General features: G+C 37.8%; 1 protein-coding gene across 6 annotated transcripts; it reads right to left on the bottom strand.

The window, feature by feature from the left end:
- Positions 1–307: 307 nt before the first annotated feature.
- LOC129770879 (uncharacterized) lies at positions 308–20,072 on the bottom strand. Of its 6 annotated transcripts, none has more exons than XM_055774030.1 (5): positions 19,954–20,072; positions 11,135–11,215; positions 1,733–1,938; positions 1,410–1,641; positions 308–1,349 (listed from the first exon to the last, which is right to left on the bottom strand). In XM_055774030.1, exons 2-5 carry the CDS (start codon positions 11,162–11,164, stop codon positions 450–452), a joined length of 1,368 nt encoding a protein of 455 aa, XP_055630005.1. In that variant the 5' UTR covers positions 11,165–11,215; positions 19,954–20,072; the 3' UTR covers positions 308–449. The 6 variants fall into 6 exon arrangements, with proteins under 6 accessions (XP_055630005.1, XP_055630010.1, XP_055630007.1 ...); XM_055774035.1 differs by having other exon boundaries at positions 20,043–20,061; XM_055774032.1 differs by having other exon boundaries at positions 19,836–19,971.
- Positions 20,073–20,853: the final 781 nt, after the last annotated feature.

Genomic DNA, 20,853 nt, shown 5'->3' with positions numbered 1-20,853 from the left:
CTGAAACACTGATAACACAAAATGGCGCTAAAACATATGAATGGAGAAGAGCAGGAAAAAAGTCACCACATAACAAAATTCCAAATTCTTTCATTTGACACTACTAAAAACTCGGTAGATAGCCATTCCTGAGATCCAAGGGGTAGTCGATTCAGGGCCCCGGTTGGATTAGGGCATGCTTCCCCTGCGTGTAATTATCGCAAAGAAAATTGATGTCACTTCGATTAAATATACTCTGCATGACTTTGAATGCGTCTATCGGACGAATCATCAAACCAACAATGTTTTAATTAGTTTATTACTTCGAAATTCTAAATATACAACAGGTACCACATTTGTAAATGAAAAGTGCTTGAGAATCAGACTGAAAATGATGAATGATAACACAGCTCGTCCGGATTCGAATTATAACTATATTTTGCTATTCTTGGGATACATCGTACTCCACGTCACTTCATCGCCAGCTTGGAGGGCTTCATCTGTTTGGAACTCGTAATCACCTGGCTGTCCTTTTCACTGTTTCTCTTGTACACGTGGTTGCTGGCCGGAATTTGAACATAATCGTAATCATACGCAGGTTGGCTCTGTTCCACGGGAGTTGGCGGGGTGTATATCGTAGTTCTTCGTGGGGACGGGACTGTTGGGTTTATGTTGATGTCCCTGTAAACTAATGAGGGATGAGCAGTGGTCACAACCACCGGTACGAGACCGGCTTGTGCTAGCGTGTTCGATTGAATCTGAACAGGATTGGGGGTGGATGATACGTAAGCCAGATTCGCCGGAGTTTGGTAGGTTATATATCCCCTAGACGATGGGGGGATGGTAGCTTGAACTAATGAATTGGCATGTGGAGCGGTGTTGTAGCTATGAATTTTTACACCATTAACTTGCAAACGGGATGGGTAATATGGAGCGGGGATTTGGGTTGGAGTTGTTCGTGCATAGTAAATAGGATTCTGAAGTTGCTGTTGTTGAATTGTCGCCTGCTGATGGGCGAGTTGTTGGCGCTGCTGGAGATTTTTGTAGTAGTTATAGATCGGCTGTGCTGATGCCAGAGGAGACGTTACGGGCACTGCGGCCACTGGCACCTGAACAACAGCCTGCGTTGGATTCACGTGTTTGATTACATTGAGGTTGTGATCATTCTCATAGGTTACATCCGCTCGATAACCATTATTGTCCGCCACATATTTGACTATCTGCATTCGTCCATCTGGTAGTTGAACTTTGTAGCTTCCTTTCACAGCACCATTAACCTGCTGTTGTTGTGTATGCGAGAAATCATCTCCAGATGCTGCGTCTTTGACTGAGTAGGAGAAAACGTAGTGTTTTTTCTGATCCGATGCATCCTAAAAATTTAAACGTGTAATCTACCAACTCAACCGAGTTCAACTATTACAAACACTTACATTATAACTATCAGTCTCGCCGTCATCATACTGTCTACCTGCGTGTTGATTCAAAACCCTTGCCGCGTACTTGGCGAGGGCTCTATATGCCGGTTTCACTATTTGATTATCCGGCCCGGAAAAACGCTCGGTTTTCGCGAGACGCTCTTTCAGCGCAAATTTCTCGTACGGATGGGGCAATGCATTCATCGCGGCGGTCGTTACAAGCCGCGGGAACTGGATGGGACTTTGGCTAGAGACGAGAAAGAAACAAAAATGGAATTCAGAATAACATCATTAGCCTGATTAATGGGCTGCACCATTTGTGTTACAAAAGATCATACTTAAAGAGGTTTTCGTTTAATTTGCCGCTGTTTACTATCACGCTCTTGTCGAAAATGCTGACCCCATCGTACGCATTGTCATAAGGATGTGGATTGATGTCACGAGGCCGTAGCAAGGCCGCTGGTTCCGGGGTTTCAATGGGCATGACATAGTTGGGTGGTAAGAGCATAAGTAGTGCACCGAAGAGAGATGTTGAGTAGAATTTCTGGAAAGAGTAATGTGAGCGGTAATTAGTCATAAGTTGGTTAGTTTCGATGTGTCATTTATGGAATCTTAATGTTACAGTGACAACGTTTATCTGGAAAGAAATGAAGTAGTTTCATTAGGTAGTTGTAGACGCGTTATATCGTAGAGTATAGAAAGAAAATATTTTTTTAACGAAGTGAAATAAGGTACTACTAATTCATGATGAGGCGCTTTATTTATTCGCTACCATTTCCGATTGCCCGCATTTTTATTCTTCTCACCCCACCTATTGCAACAACAAAATTTCACGTTTCCACCGGATTTCAATAGTAATCATCCAAACATTCTTCAACTTATTTTTAATAATTTTGGAATGTTTACGATTTGTTGTCCTCATGATAGCTAAATTTAATAGGACTTTTGGTAGATTAATCTTTTTTAGCACAAAACTTTTCAGCGCCATACCAGCTCAACACATTTTGAGTTGAATGACAGGACAAGGCCTAAACAAACTGTGCTTTTCTAGAAATTACAAAAGGATGCTTCTGAATACACTTTTTCTTGTGCGAGGTATGGCTATTAAATATGGTTACGAAAAAGGGTTATATTTGAAAAATTACGGTTCAACAATATACTCCCCTTGGCTCCTCACACACCTTCCCATACGTATTTTCCATTGTTCGAAGCAGTGCTGAAATTCTTCTTTTGTGATGGTGTTCAAAAACCGCGTCGCTTTTTCTTTCGCCTCTTCTACGGACTGAAATCGGGTACCTTTCAACACGGATTTGATCTTGGGGAATAGAAAAAAGTCGCATGGGGCTAGATCTGGCTAGTACGGGGCATGTTCGAGCACTGGAATGCCCTTATTGGCTAGAAATTTCTTCACCGACAGTGCGTTGTTGTTCGTGTTTTTCGTCCATCCATTTCAATGAAACACAATTTAGTGAACATTTACGAGAAGAGTTTCCGGGTACGGATTATTGTGGTGGCATTTAGCTTCTCATTCCGATTCTGGAATCAACTACTAAACGTACCGGATAGTATTTGGAATCCGGACCAGTTTTGTTGGAATTCCCAACCTTACCGAAAGCTTTCTTTGGGATACATGACGTTAGCGCCGGTTTATAAAAAGATAGCAACGTTTCCGAATTTGAAGAGTAATATCCAATGGCAGCGAATGAATTGTTTTATTTGCGTTGCTCGTAAAATTGAATAAACAAAAGATTTGCATTGAGTGTGACAACGGGTATGATATTTAATTCGAGGAAATTATTTTTCTGTAATTTAATCAATGTTTTTGCCATTCGACATCTCTCGTTTTCAAATCGTATGGAACAAAATTTCCTTGCTTTTGGTTTTATTTTATGCCTTGGAGTCGTTTAGAAATAGCTCGTCAAGTTACTCCCAATGCAAGCTCTGTTTTCGTTTGACTCGAATCTGGATCGATTAATGTCTCTAACTCTTCGTCTTCAAACTTTTTGACGTAGGATTACGTCTTTCGGGAACATATTGAAAATCGAAAATCGAGTACATCGTGAAAATTGTCTAATTTCAAACGCTTATTGCTCAGTCATTTCATGATGGATTAATGAAATTTTTGCGTCAATCGATTTCGGCACTCCATAACAATTTTTTATATTGAAAAAAATAATATATGTCATGAAACTAACTATCGAACGATTGGAAAATCTCAACCTATATCCTAACAGAAATACTCACTTCTGATTGGTCGAAATTGACGACAAATGCGGCGGGTCCCTAACCGAGACATCAAAACCATGCTGCCTGGGGGAAATCGGCATTGCAAATAATTGCAAGTTGGGGGCATTTTTATATTGCAAGTAAGGGGAGTGATACGATTAATTCTAGCAAATAAAATTTAAATTTGGAACTTTAATGTTGGTTGCTTCTTGAAACTTCATATCAATGACCGATTGTGTAATGTGAATAATTTAGCAAAAGTGTAATTGTAAAATTGTATATGGCAGCAGTTATGTTAATAATTACTTGATATATGAAACGATTTATTTAAATTTTCATAAATAAAAACCAAGGTGTGTTTCCGCTCGAGAACGGGTCTTTTGTTTTAAGCTGTCTGTTTTGTTGTGTTCATTTCCACACAAGAAAAGTTTATACGGCGAGAAAAATTGGACAAGTGAAGAAAAAGTGATTTCCCATATGCTCTACATATAATATTAGGTGTTGTTAGTCCAATTAAAATTCGCAATGAGTTGAATACACACTCAGAAAGAAAATTACCTTTTTCCATTTCAAATATGTTTTCTCTATATTAAAGTGACATGTTTTTACTGATGAGAAAAATTGATAATTGTGTTCGGTATTGGTAATTATCTTAAATTACATTGGTGAGTTTTTTTCTTCATTTCATCCATACATAGCACAGAAGGCATCTCGTCTAGGATCACAGAGGGTGGTTTTCATCATATTTCGTTCCACTTCGGTATGTTTTATCTGATACGCACCATCCAACGACTGTTACCATCCTTCTGCCATCATCACTCGTTAAACACTGCTGGAGTGAACAAACAATACCCAACAACCAAACAAAACGGCCCTTTTCAGGGCCACCAAATCATTATGAAAGAGTTCAACGATATAATTCTTCAAACATATCCGAAATCAATAGATAGCCTAATGGAATCCTACGTCAACTATGTGGTAGTGTCTCGGACACAACCCTCCTGTGACTTTTTGGTTTGGTTTGAGCAGGACGATTTATCATTAAGATAATTCCTAAAATTTAACAAAGCACATCATGAACCAGTATGCAAAATGAAACCGACTGGTTCTTTTGCAGACATAAACTGTCATCATTGTTTAATGTTATTAAAATTAAAACGTAATCCCAAGGTATGTCAAGCAAATTTCCAACCCGGGAAGATTCTTGACTGATCGGGTATCGAATCCGATATCCTCAAGATTCCACTAGATACTTACACTGAGATCTGCGGCGGTATACCGGTTTTCGCCAGTGTTAAAAATCAAGTTATGTATGTCTACCGAAACGCGCGTTGCTCAAGCTTTTGTAGACTACTCATGTATATATCTTTTTTTAAATCTAATTTACAACAACAGTAGTGCAAAAAAAATCCATCATCATCAGTACGAATATGATAGCTTATGCAAACATAGAAACATTCAAGCAATTCTACAAGTTCACAACACAGATGTCACACACAAGTTTTTAAATTCAGCCTTTGTTGCCGCTCGAATCGAAGAAATTTTATCCTTTATACAATAGTGAATTTTGGAAACTGTCAAATAAAAAGTTAGGTGTTCTTGAATCAATCGCGATTCTTGTATTATATCTATGCAAATCACTTCCGCGTTCAATTCGATAACACAAGTATCGAGGCAGCATATCATTGAAAATTTAACAGATTAACTCCATTGTCGAGTAATAAATCCTTAGCTTTACAGATAACCACTGTAGAGCGTTCAACATTACGACAGATAAAGTGTACCTATGATATATTGAAAATAATCGCATGATTTTAGTTTGTAATCGCTGCAATCTCAATAGTTGTGTATTATTTACAAGAAACTAGATGGATGAACAAAAGTTTATATGTGGTGACACGAGTGATTTATATAGTTTGGCTTTACTAATTGCGTTTTTAAATTCGTTTAACTCATTCTTCACACGCCGTACTTCCTAGCTATCTTGATGACATTATCAATTTGAGACTTTTAAAATTAAAAGTTAATGTCATCAATAACTACCCCCAGATATTTAATTTTTTTGTCTCACCAACGATTTCAAAATTACCTTTGAATCTGGAGTTTGCTGAAGAAATGAGAATGTATTTTGTCTTACTAACATTTCACTTCAATTGTTTAAATTTCAACCACCAAGCGAGAGAATGAAGATCTTCGTTTAAGAGCTCTGCAATTTCATTTAACTCCTTAGCTGAGATGTACAGAACAGTGTCATCCGCGAACAAGTTGATATCATAAATACGTAAAACCAGCGGCTAATATTTGCTGTCCGGCTGAATACCGGATGTTGGAGAAAAAACACAGTTTCTCATTAACACAACATAAATAACGGACGGCGCCAGTGGTTGTGTGGTTAGCGTAACAGCCTCACAATCCGATCGACATGGGTTCCCAGCTGGCGTCGTTGGGATTTTCTGAGGCGAAAAATCTCTGGTTACGTCTTCTTTTGGAGGGAAAGTAAAAGATGTTGGCCCGACTTATGAGTTGTTGAGTTTGATAGGTAGGAACAGGCGTAGTCGCCTCCCTGATGTCGGTGATTGGCACTGAAGTGGCGGAAATAGACCGACAAAAAATAAGCGAAGATAAAAAAAACAACATAAATCATAACAAAATAACTCATACGCTAGCTAGCATAGCATAACAAATCCATTTATCCATAATTAAAAATAAGGTTTGATTACTGAAATGCCAGTTTTTGTTCAATAAATTAATATTTACTCATAACATTAATTTATGAACAGTACTCAAAATTACCCAGTGGTTATTATTATGATGAATAAATAATAAATTTTCGAAAGTTGATGAGGACAACCGATTCAGCATTGCTTCGTAAACCAGGTTAACTTCAGAGAACAATTTTCGCTGTAATACTACTGCAAGGTGCTGACAGATAAACTCTAGCAATCCTTGCCTCCGTTTGACTGCTCAGATTTTAATGACTATCAAACTTAGAAGCGATTGCAAATGTGATTCAAATTTAGACGAGTTCGTTAGCAACGGGTTTTTTCCCTGAATGCGACTCTTATTTTCATTTGCCACTTCGTTGAAACAGTCCTAAAAGGTGTTGTGTGAGTTTCGTGTATAAGGTTTGATTCAGTTTCGTCTCTTTTGTTTCTTTTACAGGTCTTGAAGACGACGATGAGCTGTTACTCTCAGAAGATTCGTCGCAAGATTATGTACTCCAATAACATTGTCAGCAAGACTGTTTACGTTTCTAGAACTCCTAAATAGTCTGACTTGATTCTCGGGTCTAAAAAGGTTGTAATTCTGATTTTCTCCGAAGTAGTTGAATCCTTAAAACCCCGATTAAAGATTACTTGCAGAAAACTTAAATCTCTATTAAAGGATATCCACGGAAACGGGAAATTTATTCATAGTTCATTATTTTTATGTAAAAATGTGTGAAATAAAAACTAGTATGTAATCCTTTATTCGCTTCATACACAAAACTTAATTTTTTTCAAACCTTTTCCTTTACTTAAAACTGATCATGTTTGTCTACGAAAATTATCCTAAATGGGCATAACAAAGGCTTATAAATACTACTAGGTGATAGAAAATTAGTTTTTGCGCATTTTTGAGTGATCATGAACAGTTTTGCATCAATAAAAACATTTTTTTGCTTCGATACTACGTAACTCGATATAACGTAACGAGAAAAAAAATAAAGTTGCCTTATATCGAGGTATAACTGTATATTCTACAAATGCTTACCAGTATTTGAGAGTTTCTTGTTATTATCTGTTATTATTAGGTTCGTTTAATGTAATAAATCAGGATGACAAAACATGAACTAAAATCAATTTTGGGTGCAGATTTAGTGCGGGCTCACAAGAGTGTTCGTTTCGATATCCCGACTGTTCCGGTATCAACAAATTATTATTGTCAATAAATTTCATTAGCTGGCCTTTCACAACAAGTTCTAGATTTTTTTCAATATATGCAACATGTTGTTAGGGCGATACTCTTCGGCTCTATCCGTTCCGTTATCTTTGGGGATGGGATCCACAAGAGATTCTTTCCAAACTTTAGACACGTGCCCAGTTTGCAATGATTAATTGATTAGACCCAGCAAATCGTGTTCAGTAACAATCTTGTATCACTTTTGCGTTGACATTGTCGATACCAGCCAATTTATGCAAAGAAAACAAATATCTTTCAACTCTGTAAATGTGATGAGTAGAAAACCATCTAATCTATAATTGTTATTTAACGGTTGTATCATCTCGTGGGGTTCACTGACCAATTCAATACTTTGATTAATCAGTTGAACACTGCTCACGAAATAACTGTTGAATATTTCCGTTCTGAATGTTCTTCTAAATTTTTGAAAGCTATGGACCACGACAAACTATGTTTAGTGTTGAGTAAACTTTTCAATATTTTCCATAACTCCTTGCTGTCATTCTGATGTTGATCGATTATTCTCGGTATATATTCACATCTAGCCTTTTTCAAGGCTTGCAAATATATATTCCGCGCGCAGGTGTACTTCTTTCAATCGTTCTCGATGTTACTTCTACAAAACTTTGAGTACATTTTATCTCATTTAGGTTTGAGACGCAAGAGTGATAAAGAGTACCAGCTGTTCGAATTATTGAAATTGATTTGTTGCTCAAAAACTAAGCTTTTGGTACACACTTTCAAGATATCAGTTAGAACAGCTGCTTTCCAGTCCAGATTATCAGTTATTGCAGCAAAATCCAGGTTTCAAACAACAAGATGAGACAGTGCTTCTTTTGAATACTTGTTCCAGCCCCTTTCAACTGAAATAGACAAGACTCAATTATTTTCAACAGATTCGATTAACCGAATGTTAAATTTAATCGATTCTTTCGCGTAACTAGCAACTCTTCCAGTGTGTTTGGAATGAGAAACGTTGCAGATGACGCCAATGAGTGGAGAAGTGGATCGTCAAAAAACTCCACGCAACCTGCTGATTTCGTTAAAGCTAAGAATAAACTTCGAGTCTAGTTGGTCGAAATTGTTGGAACATGGGAATTGCTAGATCCCACACTATGTAAAATCCAGAGAGAATCTAATCCGATGGAAATTATAGATCCAGGTTTCGGCAAGAAACTCGACGACGACATTCGTGGACTTAGATTACGTCAAGCCCATGATGGTACGAGTTCGTCGGAGTCTCATGAAAAGATGGATTGCCAACGTTTCGACGACGACGGTTGATAAGACGTGAAAGTGGTAACCTCCAGGCCACTAACGATCATCGCATTGGAGCCGCGGAGCTCTAAAAATCTGAATCACTTCCTATTGCTCAATTCTAACGGATTCGAACAACCACCACGGGATCTACTACAACCGAATGCTGTTGGAACCATGTTTTGGAAGTTGTATCAAGAGATGGCCAGTGATGGAAAAAAATCGCCTCGAGCGATCAATGAATAGGTATATATCACTAGTCAGATGTACGTCACCGGCAACGAGCGATGCTTTCGTTTTCTTCATGCTTACACATAGAGAACACTATAAATGGAGAACTGCCAAAATCTCACAAAAGCGGTGTGGCAGTGGAATCATTACTGTCTCCACTCCCAAAGCTTTGCTCATACGATTGAAGGTTTATCGTAAGTGCACGCTACAAACGATTAATCTCAGCTGGCGAAGCTGGGGATCAGATATTGTTCGGACTGTTTACTACTGACGAACATTTATGATCTGAGCATTACATCGCAGTTGCCGAAACGAGCGGCTGATGACGAGTGCGGTTTGCTTCACACCCGTCTCCCGTCACGCATGCAAAGACGCTCTCTGAGAGTCAATTTTACATTCGGTAACATTCGGATTGTGGCAAGCTAAGCTGAGCGGAGAGGCGAGATACTGAGAATCGTATACTGTAAAAACACTTGCCTCCGCGAAGCAAATTACTGCTGCGATTTGCACACAATCCGAGTGGAAGGAGTCTTTCGTTTCTTCTATCTAGACCCGTTGATGCGATCTATTAATAAACTCAGAATAACCAAGAGAACATCATTCTGTTGGGAAGGGAGAGGAGAAATGTTGGTCGCAGCTTGTACAGATCGCGATCTGTGCAGTTTGTGATTAATCATGGATCGAATCATGATCGCATAATTTCCATCCTTGGAGATGGCTGATACAGGTGGATCATGGGGCACCCTTCTATGATCACCAGGTAAACGGAGTGGTTCGCGGATTGGAAGCCATTGAAGCTAATAGGCAAAATAAAGTGAATTTCTTCCGTTTATTTACTTTCTCACGTAGGACTATGCCTTTCATTTAAATACCTAGATGCCCAAAGTTTAAAAGTTTTAAAGTTCAAAGTTTCGGAAACGAGTTGACGCTGAGTAAAGTGCGAAATGAGCGGAATCAGAGAGGTTGAAACGGGATGTGTCAAGGGAATACAGTGCCTGGCAGAACAAAAGGGTAGAAAGAGGTGGTGGGAAGTGAGAATTTTGATTCGTCCGTCCAGAGAAACGTTTCCCAGAACTCTAGAGGTATATCATTGTGCTTCTTAGCAAAGTTAAGCCGTTTGGATTAGTTTGCATTGTTGATAAATGGGCTCTTCCATATAAGGTTTTTTGCTATTAAACTTCTGTGCTACGAGGCGGCGACGAACAGTTCGACCGGAAACTTATAGCTGGAGGGTTTCCTGGATCTCGCGGACAGTTACCTTCGGGTTCTTCTTGACTTCGCACATGATCTTGGTGCTCGTTTTCGCATCCATTTTGTGCTTCCTGTGCTTCCTGCCCGGGCGATCCACTACTAATCAGAACGTTTTTAATTTCAGAAAAATTTTCTCGGTCGCTGCCTAGCGATTGCCTGGTGCGATTAACCGTTTTGTATATCACGAACCACCCATTTTTAGATACACAAATGAATTCCTTTAGAAATTACTACGTTCTAAATTCTCTCACCTGAATCAAAAGCGAATACGTGTGCAAATACACCAGGTAGAACCGTTTGTTCCGAAACATATCAAAATATCAAAACATCAAATCAAGTGATCTTCCGATGTATACTTATCCCAATCATATCGATTATCGAAGTGGGCATTTTTATTGTGACAGTTTTTTTTCAATACAAATTGATTTTTTGTTTCTTTAAGTAAAATTATTTTTGTCTCGATATTCCATAAGAATATATAAATAAGTATAATAAATACGATACCAAAATGGATTGCAGTGTTTTTATTTTAATTTAAACAAATTAAATGAAAAAAAAATTTAAAAAAATTGGGGTGGGCCCTTTATTTTGCTTATCAGTTTGAGAGATCTTCTGACACTTGTTGAGAAGAAACTGAAACGGATGGATCAGAGGTCGTGTTTTTCTCGTCGTTAAGAGCAAAGATGACGTATTGATCAGGCCTGGATGACAGATAATGTGCTACGAAGACCGGCTGCTAAGTTAGCCCGATTGGATATACTGGAGGTGCAGAAGTTAACCAATCTCATAAATAACTAATGGAATATACAATAAGTAATGAAGAACATACTCACCCAAACTATTGGTCGCAATTGTTCTCGCATGTTGACTAACACCTTCTCAGCTATTTATATCGGAATTTATAAATTCATTTGCTAGATTGTTTTTCGAAAGATAATTTTGATGAAAAAACGCAAAAATAGTTCGTCAGCAAACCATCAAGCCAACCAACTGCCCCATTTATTCCGCGGATCGATGCAATTGTTATGTTTCACTTTTCATGATTACCACCGTCAACATAATTATTTTTCACCCTATTCACGCCCACATTCTGTTCCTCTATCGAAAGTCACATTTCGCGGCAAGACCTATAAACGTAATTGCATCGCAGTTAGTAATAATTCTATATGTTCCATGTTCCGACCAGAAAGGCAAATCATGCTGCAGCTTTACGTGGGCGATTCAAACGTTGCCCACTCGCTTTCAGATTATCAATAATAATTATTTCTGCACCTGGAGCAGCTTTGCTGCCAGGGTCTTTGAGTTTGAATGGGCCTTCCAGAAGAAAGGTGCATTTCGCAGTAGAAATGCGCAAAATCACTTCTGGTTTTAATGTTAGCCACCTTCGCTCCACACTATGGCTTCTTGTATGGCACAGATCATAACATTCGCCACCGGGATGGAATCGTACACCATGTTTGTTCATGTTATTTTTCCTTAATGAACTGACATCGGAATAATTTGCTGATGTCAAATCATTTTTTAATGACAAGCATCAACAAGTGAACTGTCCCGAAGTGATATCTCAACACAGAAAGATACTTGGGGCCGCACATGTAAATATTATGCCATCAATCACCCCACCTCAAGTAGCGCAAATAATCTCATCAAATTTCAATACAAAACCGATGGAGAGCCATCGACGGATTTGATGGAGAGAATTCATTAACGCATAATAATAAGTTATTATTATGTCAATACCGCAAGCCCATTTGGATGCACACACTTCACAAATGAATATGAGACACATAATAAAAAATAATAGGGTTAACCACATGAAATGCGTTATGCGCAGCAAATGTTGGTTTTAACATGAGGGTAGAAATGGTCAGCTCCGACTTCAAAATTTATCCACCTATTTCTCACTGCCGGTGTGGATCGTAACAAATGCCAAGATAAGAGGAATGACGCGCCCGCTTACCAACTGTGAATTGTGCATTGGAATTTCCCACGTAAGTTTGAGTTCATGATAGTTTTCCAAAGTTTTCTGTCATGATAGTTCTCCGGTTCGCACTTACATTAAGTTAAACTGTGTACTTAACTTTTTTTTATTCCTACTCTCAATTGTTTTGTGGCTTCCCAAAGCAGCGCTAGAAAATTTCATGAAACCAGATTGTCTGACGAATGTATGAAATTACAACGAGATTATGTTTGAGGAACAACATTGCTTTATTGGGCATAATGTGTATGTAGATGTATCCCCAGAGTTATTAATGTAGGAGTACATTTCTAAGTAAAATAAACTTTAATGATGGGACTATGGTAAATATATCTATAACTGTACTAAATATCATAAAAATTAGGAAAAAGTCTTCCTTTGCTGATATGCTTTTCTCATTTGTTGAGTGAAGATTTATTCCAAAATATGGATGATTCAGTGCAAATTTGAATATTGATTTCTCTGCAATTGACTGTAGTGATGCTGTAAGTTTTCCGGGAAAAATATAAACGAGCATAAAGTCAGGCGAAACACTAGCATTTCCGCTCATGCGAGGATTTATACCATGCTTATTAATTCTTTTACATATCCGGTCTTCGCCCGAAGGAAGATATACTCTGAAGTTTTTGTTTTTGTTTTCCCAAAAATCGACATTAACTTTTCGGACAACCCAATATGAGCTATCCTCATTTATCCTGATTTTTTATTTCATTCTTCCTGATTTTTTCAAATTATAGTTGGCAACCCTGGTAACAACACTGCTCAAGATGGTCAACCAATCATTTTTTTACCTTGGATCATTGATAAAAAAAACATACAATAACAGTCACATTAACTGATATCTAGATCAACATGTCAAAAGGGTCTATCTTGTTTGATCGAATCTCTTCACCGACTTTCTCTTTCGATAAACACGGCCTTTCAGACAGATTTTGCTCCAGTTTTGCCATGTAATTTGACAAACGAGGTCCCCTTTCACACTCCTTATCGTCGAACACATCAGGAAATCCTGTTACTTCTGAGTTATTGATGAAAGAGAATGTAGATGAAGAGAATCGATCAAAGAAAATAGACCCTTTTGACATGTTGATCTAGATTTCCTACATTCTAGTCCTAGTCCTAATGAACCTAGTCCAGAAATGCCTGTAATTCAACAAAATTCAAGTATACGCAGAGAACCGTTTGAATTCAGCTAGTTTGTATCATGGAGCGCATATTATGCACATAAACCTAAAATGGTTTTGACAGTTTACAGTTTACATGACCCAATTCGTTTCATTGAGGAACGATCCAAAGAATATTGTGGATTCTTCGATTAGTATTTGCGGGCCCCAAAGGGCACCAACCAAAGCTTAACGTAAGACTGTAAAAGTTCAAAATTTTTTTTAATTGATTCTTGTAATTGTTCAGAAATTTGTAGATTTTACTAATCTTATATTCCAAATGGTGAAAAGAGCCGTTTGTTGCATGGATTAGTATTCCACAAACAAGTTTTTAGAATTAGAGTAGTATAAAAATTTTGGAATAAATTAACAAGTGGATTTGAGTAAGTCTAGCGAAAATAAAGACGTACTCCTACGTCCAAAATTTCACCATGGTCCATGAAATAGATTCTGCCTTAAGTTTTTTTCGTTTTGGGTAGAAAAGGCTGCTGATTTGAGTAACGATCCTTCACGACCTTGAGAGTAACGGTTGATATTTCATGGAGTGCATTGCACAATCGTTCGAATCGTGTCAGGATCGAATGGAGCAGGTCACGGTTTTGTTAAGAAAGTAAAATATAAATGCGTATTCATTGGGTTTATAGATCCAACTCGACGGAGACTTATGCGTACAGCGATGGGCTGCTCAAAGTTATTGAAGTTTCGTGAGATCCTGCCGAAAGCTCAAATAACAGATCGACTGCACGAATTTCTTCTACTAGAGGTTCATGAAGCAGTCTAATCAAAAAGACCATTTGGTGATTCTGACCATTGATGGGAATGGCGGATCCTTTGGTGACCTCGATGTTGACAGTTCATTAATTGGATAAATGTGGTACTTGGGTCTTGATAAAGACCGTTTGAATACAGCTTGCACTAGAGAAATAAAACACTTTGGAAAATTAAAACACACTGGAATACTACCTAAATAATGGATAGTTTATGTTCGCGATGCTTTACATACATAAGTTGATGGGGAATGAATAATACACTCGATGAAAAATAAGAGGAACAGCGTTCGAAGTCGATATTTTTAGGCGATCCTTGAATGCTGCAATTTTGTGGAAAATCAACGCATGGAGTCAGGATGTGCATCATTTTATAGCTCAAACTTTAGGAATATTATACGTACGTATTTTTATCTTGGTGTGTGTAGATGTAGTGGACAAATATATCGGGAAGAAATTAACAATCGATTTCTTTCCGTTTTTTTAAATCATTTTGTAGACTAACATAATTGTTTGCCAAATTCATTTAACCTTATCAACCAACTTTCGTTTGAAAGCCTATAACGTTTCTGTAGGGTCTTTCAATACAGATATATTTTTGATTGAATGAAAAATTTTCTCTTCGTGTTTGATAATGATAAATTCATTAAATGATTATCACACCGCAAATGGAAAGGCAGCAAACAACACTAAATTATGTACAATGATGATCCGTTACTTCGACGAAAAAAAGTTATTTGAATTTTTTGCATCGTTTTCAAAAACGTGCCAAAAACAGGATTGTTATAGTGTTTTTAATATTGCAGTAAGTTCGAATGTTCGCAGGCAATTTTTTTGCCGAATGTATCCTGTGAACGTTTCTCATTGAATAAAACGTTTTAACGGTTTGGAGTTAATTAGAGGAGCACTTTATCGTAAATTATTCCAGAAACACAAAATGTTATGTGTACCCTCGAAATGAACGGATCACAACTTTCGTTCCTAAACTATTACTAAACTTGAATGTTTAAGCTTTAAAGTGATGTACCTACATCGCATCTTCTTGCGTTGATTTTTCACGAAGTTACAGCAAAAACCACCAAAAAATTTCGCACTTTGTTCCTCTAATTGTTTTGTCAAGTGTAAAAAGGGAATTATGGGACTTCCAAGGAATGCTTCCTAATTTTGAAATTAGTTTGTTGCTAATCGTTTGCGTTTCTGTGGTATTTCCTGAGATAAGTTTCTGGGTTCGATAAATTTGATTTTTCATTAAAAACCAACAAAGACTTGAGAAAAAATTTTATTTGGGGGGTTTCATTTTTGACAACCGCCAAGGTCTCGCTACGCCACTCCATCTACTTAAATGACAATTTCCGAGCACCATTCCTTTTATTTTGTAGATATTTTTCATCAGTTGAAGAGGTGGTTGATCGTCCTTGACGTGGCAAATCGTTCTTCTCCTCTCGACCGCCTTTGAATGCCTCGTACCATTCATAGGGGAACTGGGGGTAAGAACTGGCGGCACCCCTTGAACTCTAATTAACTATGTTTTTGAACACTGTACATGTTAGTATTTATTATTTTAGGCGTTTTCAATCAAATCCAACCCACCGTGATCCGTCGAATGTTATAATATTAAACAAAATAAACGCATATAAACGCATATATTAACATATAATTTTTCAGTAGTGGAGTTTAAGCTTTTATTCTTGAACGAGATTTCAAATCCTTTTTCGTTGTTCTACAGTTTGTCTTTTGGATTGTTAACTATCATTGGGAAACGAGATGAGTTAAGTTAAAGCGATAAATTAATACAAATAGTCTTCTTAAAAAATGTATGCTGTTGGGGTAAGACCGTCACCCTTTGAGTGGAGTAATCCCGGCATGATTTCCGTTTATTTGAAGGTTATTGGGACATATTTTCCATCTATTTCAGATGCATCGCAGCTCCCAAGGAAATCAAATCGTGCCAGTTGATCCCAGGACAACCTCATTCTTGCAACAGAGGCAATCGCTGGTGGAGTTTCCGTCAAACGTGCTTGCAAGACTTTGGAATCTCCATGTCTACATTACAGGATCATGTTTTGTGAAAAGTGGTAAGCTTGAAACTAGGACCTAGATTCCATCGAACAAGTAATTGAATTGTGGTGTGGTTTGAGGTGCCGCATTATAGATTTGCCTAATATCAAATTCTCTTCTTTTCCATATTCCATGTTCGCCGGCGCTTGTTCCGACCATATCTCCGGAATCAGTTGAGCGATTCGAACCATATTCGATAGCGACAACTAGAATTGTAATACCTCCCATTTGGCGGTTGCCACATTCAAACTGGTTCAGCTGGTGTTAAGAATATTTTCTGACAAATTGAGGGTGCCGGTGTTACCCCCATGGGGTGCCGGTTTCACCCGCACTGGTTGGTGAACTCTGTTTTATATCAGCTTTGTAAGGTGACTATTACTTGCAAAATTTCTGTTTAAAAGCACTGATATTTCTTATAACTCATGGAAAATAATCTAAACAATGATTCTGTGAGGGAAACATAACATTATGGACCCTCAGATTTCACAAAACAATACCGGTTAACATTCTCTTAATGACGCTGTAAATAAACTGAATGACAGATCGCACTCTAAACTGACATTAGAACCACTGACAGTAGTACCAAGTAAGAAAACATGTTCAGTAAGAATCTTTAGATTTCATTTTCCCGATATATATATATTTGACAGAATATACTGCGCAGAATATGATTTCAGAGCAAGCTGGAGTAACTATTTCTGAAATCCTGGAATCCTCACTACGCTATGTAATTAGCAATAAACATTCTGCCGCAGAATCCCCGACATAAATGTTGGTAACCCAAAAAAGGTCATCCAGAATTTCAAGAAGTTACCCCTTAAAAAATGTTCACCACCTCGAAAAAACACTGTATGCAAAATATTGGCTTAATTGGATTTAAGGGAGAGTGGCGCAAAGCAATCAGAGTTTTAGTTTTTTTTAAATTGAATAATTACCCATGGGGGATGTGGATGGTTAACCGTTTGAGTGCGGAGCAAAATATGCCAAAATGCGAATAAGTTTGGGTATATTTATTAAAGATTCAGCATTCAAGTGCCAAAATCAATAGACTAGACATTTTCAATCTGTACCCCCAATATGTTCCCGAAAGACAAAATTTTATGTTAAAAGGTGCTCCCCGCAGTAACAAGAGGAGCGCTCCTCCGCACTCAAACGGTTAAGGAAATCAGGGTTTTCGAAAAAATTGTCAAAAATCGACACTCTGGGTAAACTTTTTCGGAATACGAGGCGATGTTTTCGGTGCCAATAAAATAGTTATCTCGATTTTTCATTCGGAGCTTGCTGCGAATGTTGATTCGAAATCACCCCCTGGAGTGATTTTTCGATTTGCAAAAAACTCAAACTTTGGTCGCTTTACGCCACTCTCTGTTTCGTCCGATTAAGCTGAAATTTTACATAGGGTGTGTTTTCGACGTGGTGAACATTTTGTATAGGGTAACTTTTTGAAATTTTAAGGTCGATTTTTTCCCGAACATTCTCTGGCCCCTACCCAACATGCATAACTAGAGAACTAATCAAGCAAATGGGATCAAATTTGGCATGTGGAAGTTTTAGAGGGCAATAAATGTTTCTACGGTGGTTCGACACTCACACCCCTTTCTAAAGCGAAAAAAAAAACATGCAAATGAAACACAATTGTTTGCATAATTCGAGAACTAATAAAACAAATGAAACAAAATTTCGCATGTGAGGGTTTTAGGTTACAGTAAATTTTTCTATGGTGGCTCGACACTCCTCCCCTCTCGAAGGGGGAAGGGGCTACCATATAAATGAAACTAAAATTTCTGCACAACTCGAGAGCTAATCAAGCAAATGGAACCAAATTTGGCATGTGAAGGCTTTTGGGACGAACAATGATGGATGATGGATTATGATGGATTGGAATACCTTCCTCCTCTCAAAGAGGAAGGTGGTCGATTGTTTCGAATTTTTCATTGATAATACTTATGAATTTTGAAATAGTTTTATAAAAACTGGACAGCTGAAATTGACATATTTAAGTGTAAAGTGTAAAGCACAAATTACGGACGTTTTTTGGAGCTCCGAGAAAATAAAACAATGAGTTTTTTTACTATCCGTTATTTGTTTATCTATCTTTCAACAATAAAACAAAAACTGAACGGGATAAAAATATTCATAATTAGAATAGTCACAAGCTGATAAAGCTAGGAAATTCAAAAAAAAAGTCATGCCATGGACCAAACTTAACCAAAAAAAAATCGAACATTTCCCCTTTTTTTTTAAACCGTAAAATTGAAAATTTTTCATATAGAAACGACAGAAAACGGTTCAGTAGAACTTGAAATATCGCCAGTTTGAGGTAGGCCCGTTTAAAAAAAAAATCTAGTTTCGAGAAAAAACGCGGTTGAAGCTAGTTGTTTTGTCCGTACTGAATTAGATACCGCATCACTAAAATGGTAAATCATGGGATTTTCGAAAAATCCTTTCTAAGAGAGATTCTTGAATGCCAAAACTTCAGAAATATGAAGAATTTTCCTTTTTTTTTAAATTTCTAGACTGGAAACTGCCTTAAGCCCAATAAATAAACAAACGACTCTTTTGAACGAAATTGACGTTAAATATACTTTATTCTAAGCATTCAATAGATGACACTATCTTGTTCAAAATCAGTCTTATAGAAGTTGGACAGAGTGTAATCGCTGTCTTAGTGGAAAAAGAATTACTTCTGATCATCGTATTCTTGAATGAGAAACTATTTTCGATCTATCCGGTATCCATTTCTCGAACAGATAGGTATATTTTCGCCTGAAAATTGAGGATGTTCCAGAATGTGAAATTTAGGCTTACCTTGAAATAATTAGGAGAATAGTCATGCTTTGAATAATCCAAACAAAGCCGACTGGAATACGTTAAAACCCAGATTGTTTTTCATGCAAAATCTTTGACGGTTTGTGGGCAGCTCTAGACATATCTGATATATCCTCCTTTTGAGGATAAAAATAAGTAAAAATATCTAGAACAGGATGAACAGCTAACCAATTACTCCCTTGTAGAGTCTTTGATGGAAAGTAGTTTGTCAGATATGAGTTTTTAATTTTCAGGATGAAGACATCCACTCTATTGAGATAAACAATCTGATTATCGAAAAATTCTAAATTTGGGAATCGCCTTTCATCGTGAGTAATTAAATTTCGCAATGAGTTTGAACAGCTCAGTCTGCATATTATCCAGATTTTTAAGAGCATTCACTACTGGGATTATAAATCTACTCATAAGTTCGATTTTCAAACAACAACGTTTCGGCATATTTTATTACGCAAATAAGTTGCGTCGCGTGTTTGGACAAGTGAATATTCCTCACGTGAATCATGAACAACTATAAAAGTAACAGAAAAGAGACTCAATCAATCCTTAGTCAGAGTTCCGTTTGCATCGAGGGCGAGAAGCACGTAGCACACGTTGGCTCAAGCTGCCAAAATATTGAAGAGCAGCCCATATATCACAGTACACCTTTTTGCGAAATCGTTGGCAGTTGGTTTCTTGGAACAATTTGCTGAGATATAATCAATGAATTTCGGTTACAAATCCACTACAGATAATCCGTTACACATTCACTGCAACGAGCACTTGGTCACTTTTCTGCGACTGTTTCTCTGGTCCCAATTTCTGAGATTAAAATTTCGAATTCCGAGACTGAACACCAACGAACACTGAACCGGTAGTACCTAGGATTGGAACTTTAGAAACGATAGCGTCCACAGCGGTGGTACCCGGCAGAATGTCCAAAACTATCAACGGTTAAAATTATACTAACAACGGCCAAGCCGTTCGCGTCAAGTTTCCGCACCGATCAATGCGGAGTCGTCGACAATGCTTCTCCACCTCCCTCGCACACGAATGGACTGCGATTAGGGCGGGAATAAGTTGCATAGAATAAGCGCCAACAGATGCAGCATGCGCCACACGCCCGCCACAAGCGCGTACATATTGGCGCGTGTTTTGACTCGGATCTGGCGGGTGTGAGTTCTTGGCATTGTGGCCACCGCCGATATGAAGTTGATGTATGGCAAAAGAAGGGCATTGTGATCTGTGTGAAATGAGCCAGCGGCTGCTGCTGCTGCTGCGTCTAATCTACCAAACAAGCAAAACACTTTCCGTTTCATTCTTTGCCGCCACACGATCGTGCGAAAAATTTAATGGTGTGGGAGGTTGGTGTAATCTGATGGATTAGCATTATCAAATGTTACTTTGTGTTGCTCCCGTCTTACTTCGCAAAAAAAATAGTCGTTAGTGCTTTTCGTTAAAATCTTGTGAAAAAAATCAACTAAATTGTTTAACGATGCGTGACACACGACACGTTTTCGTGTGCAAACTTACTGTGGCAAAACTACAAAAATAGCGAAAAACAAACAGATTTACATTACTGCCACCTTAAATGCGATTTGACACTAGGAGTTATTATTTTTGAAAACACCTTGAACTGAGGTGCGGACGCGAAGTGAATAATATTACACTGTAATACTTCGGGTATATTCATCGGAATAGAATCAATATGAGAAAAAATCGATAAAGTGTTAAGCTCAACTTATCATATACGTGATATGACGTGCTCCCGTCAAATGGTT

The sequence above is a fragment of the Toxorhynchites rutilus genome, chromosome 2, assembly GCF_029784135.1.
Source record: "Toxorhynchites rutilus septentrionalis strain SRP chromosome 2, ASM2978413v1, whole genome shotgun sequence".
Classification (NCBI taxonomy): Eukaryota; Metazoa; Arthropoda; class Insecta; order Diptera; family Culicidae; genus Toxorhynchites; species Toxorhynchites rutilus.
Note: the sequence above shows the minus strand (reverse complement) of the source record. Positions and strands in the feature narration are given on the sequence as shown.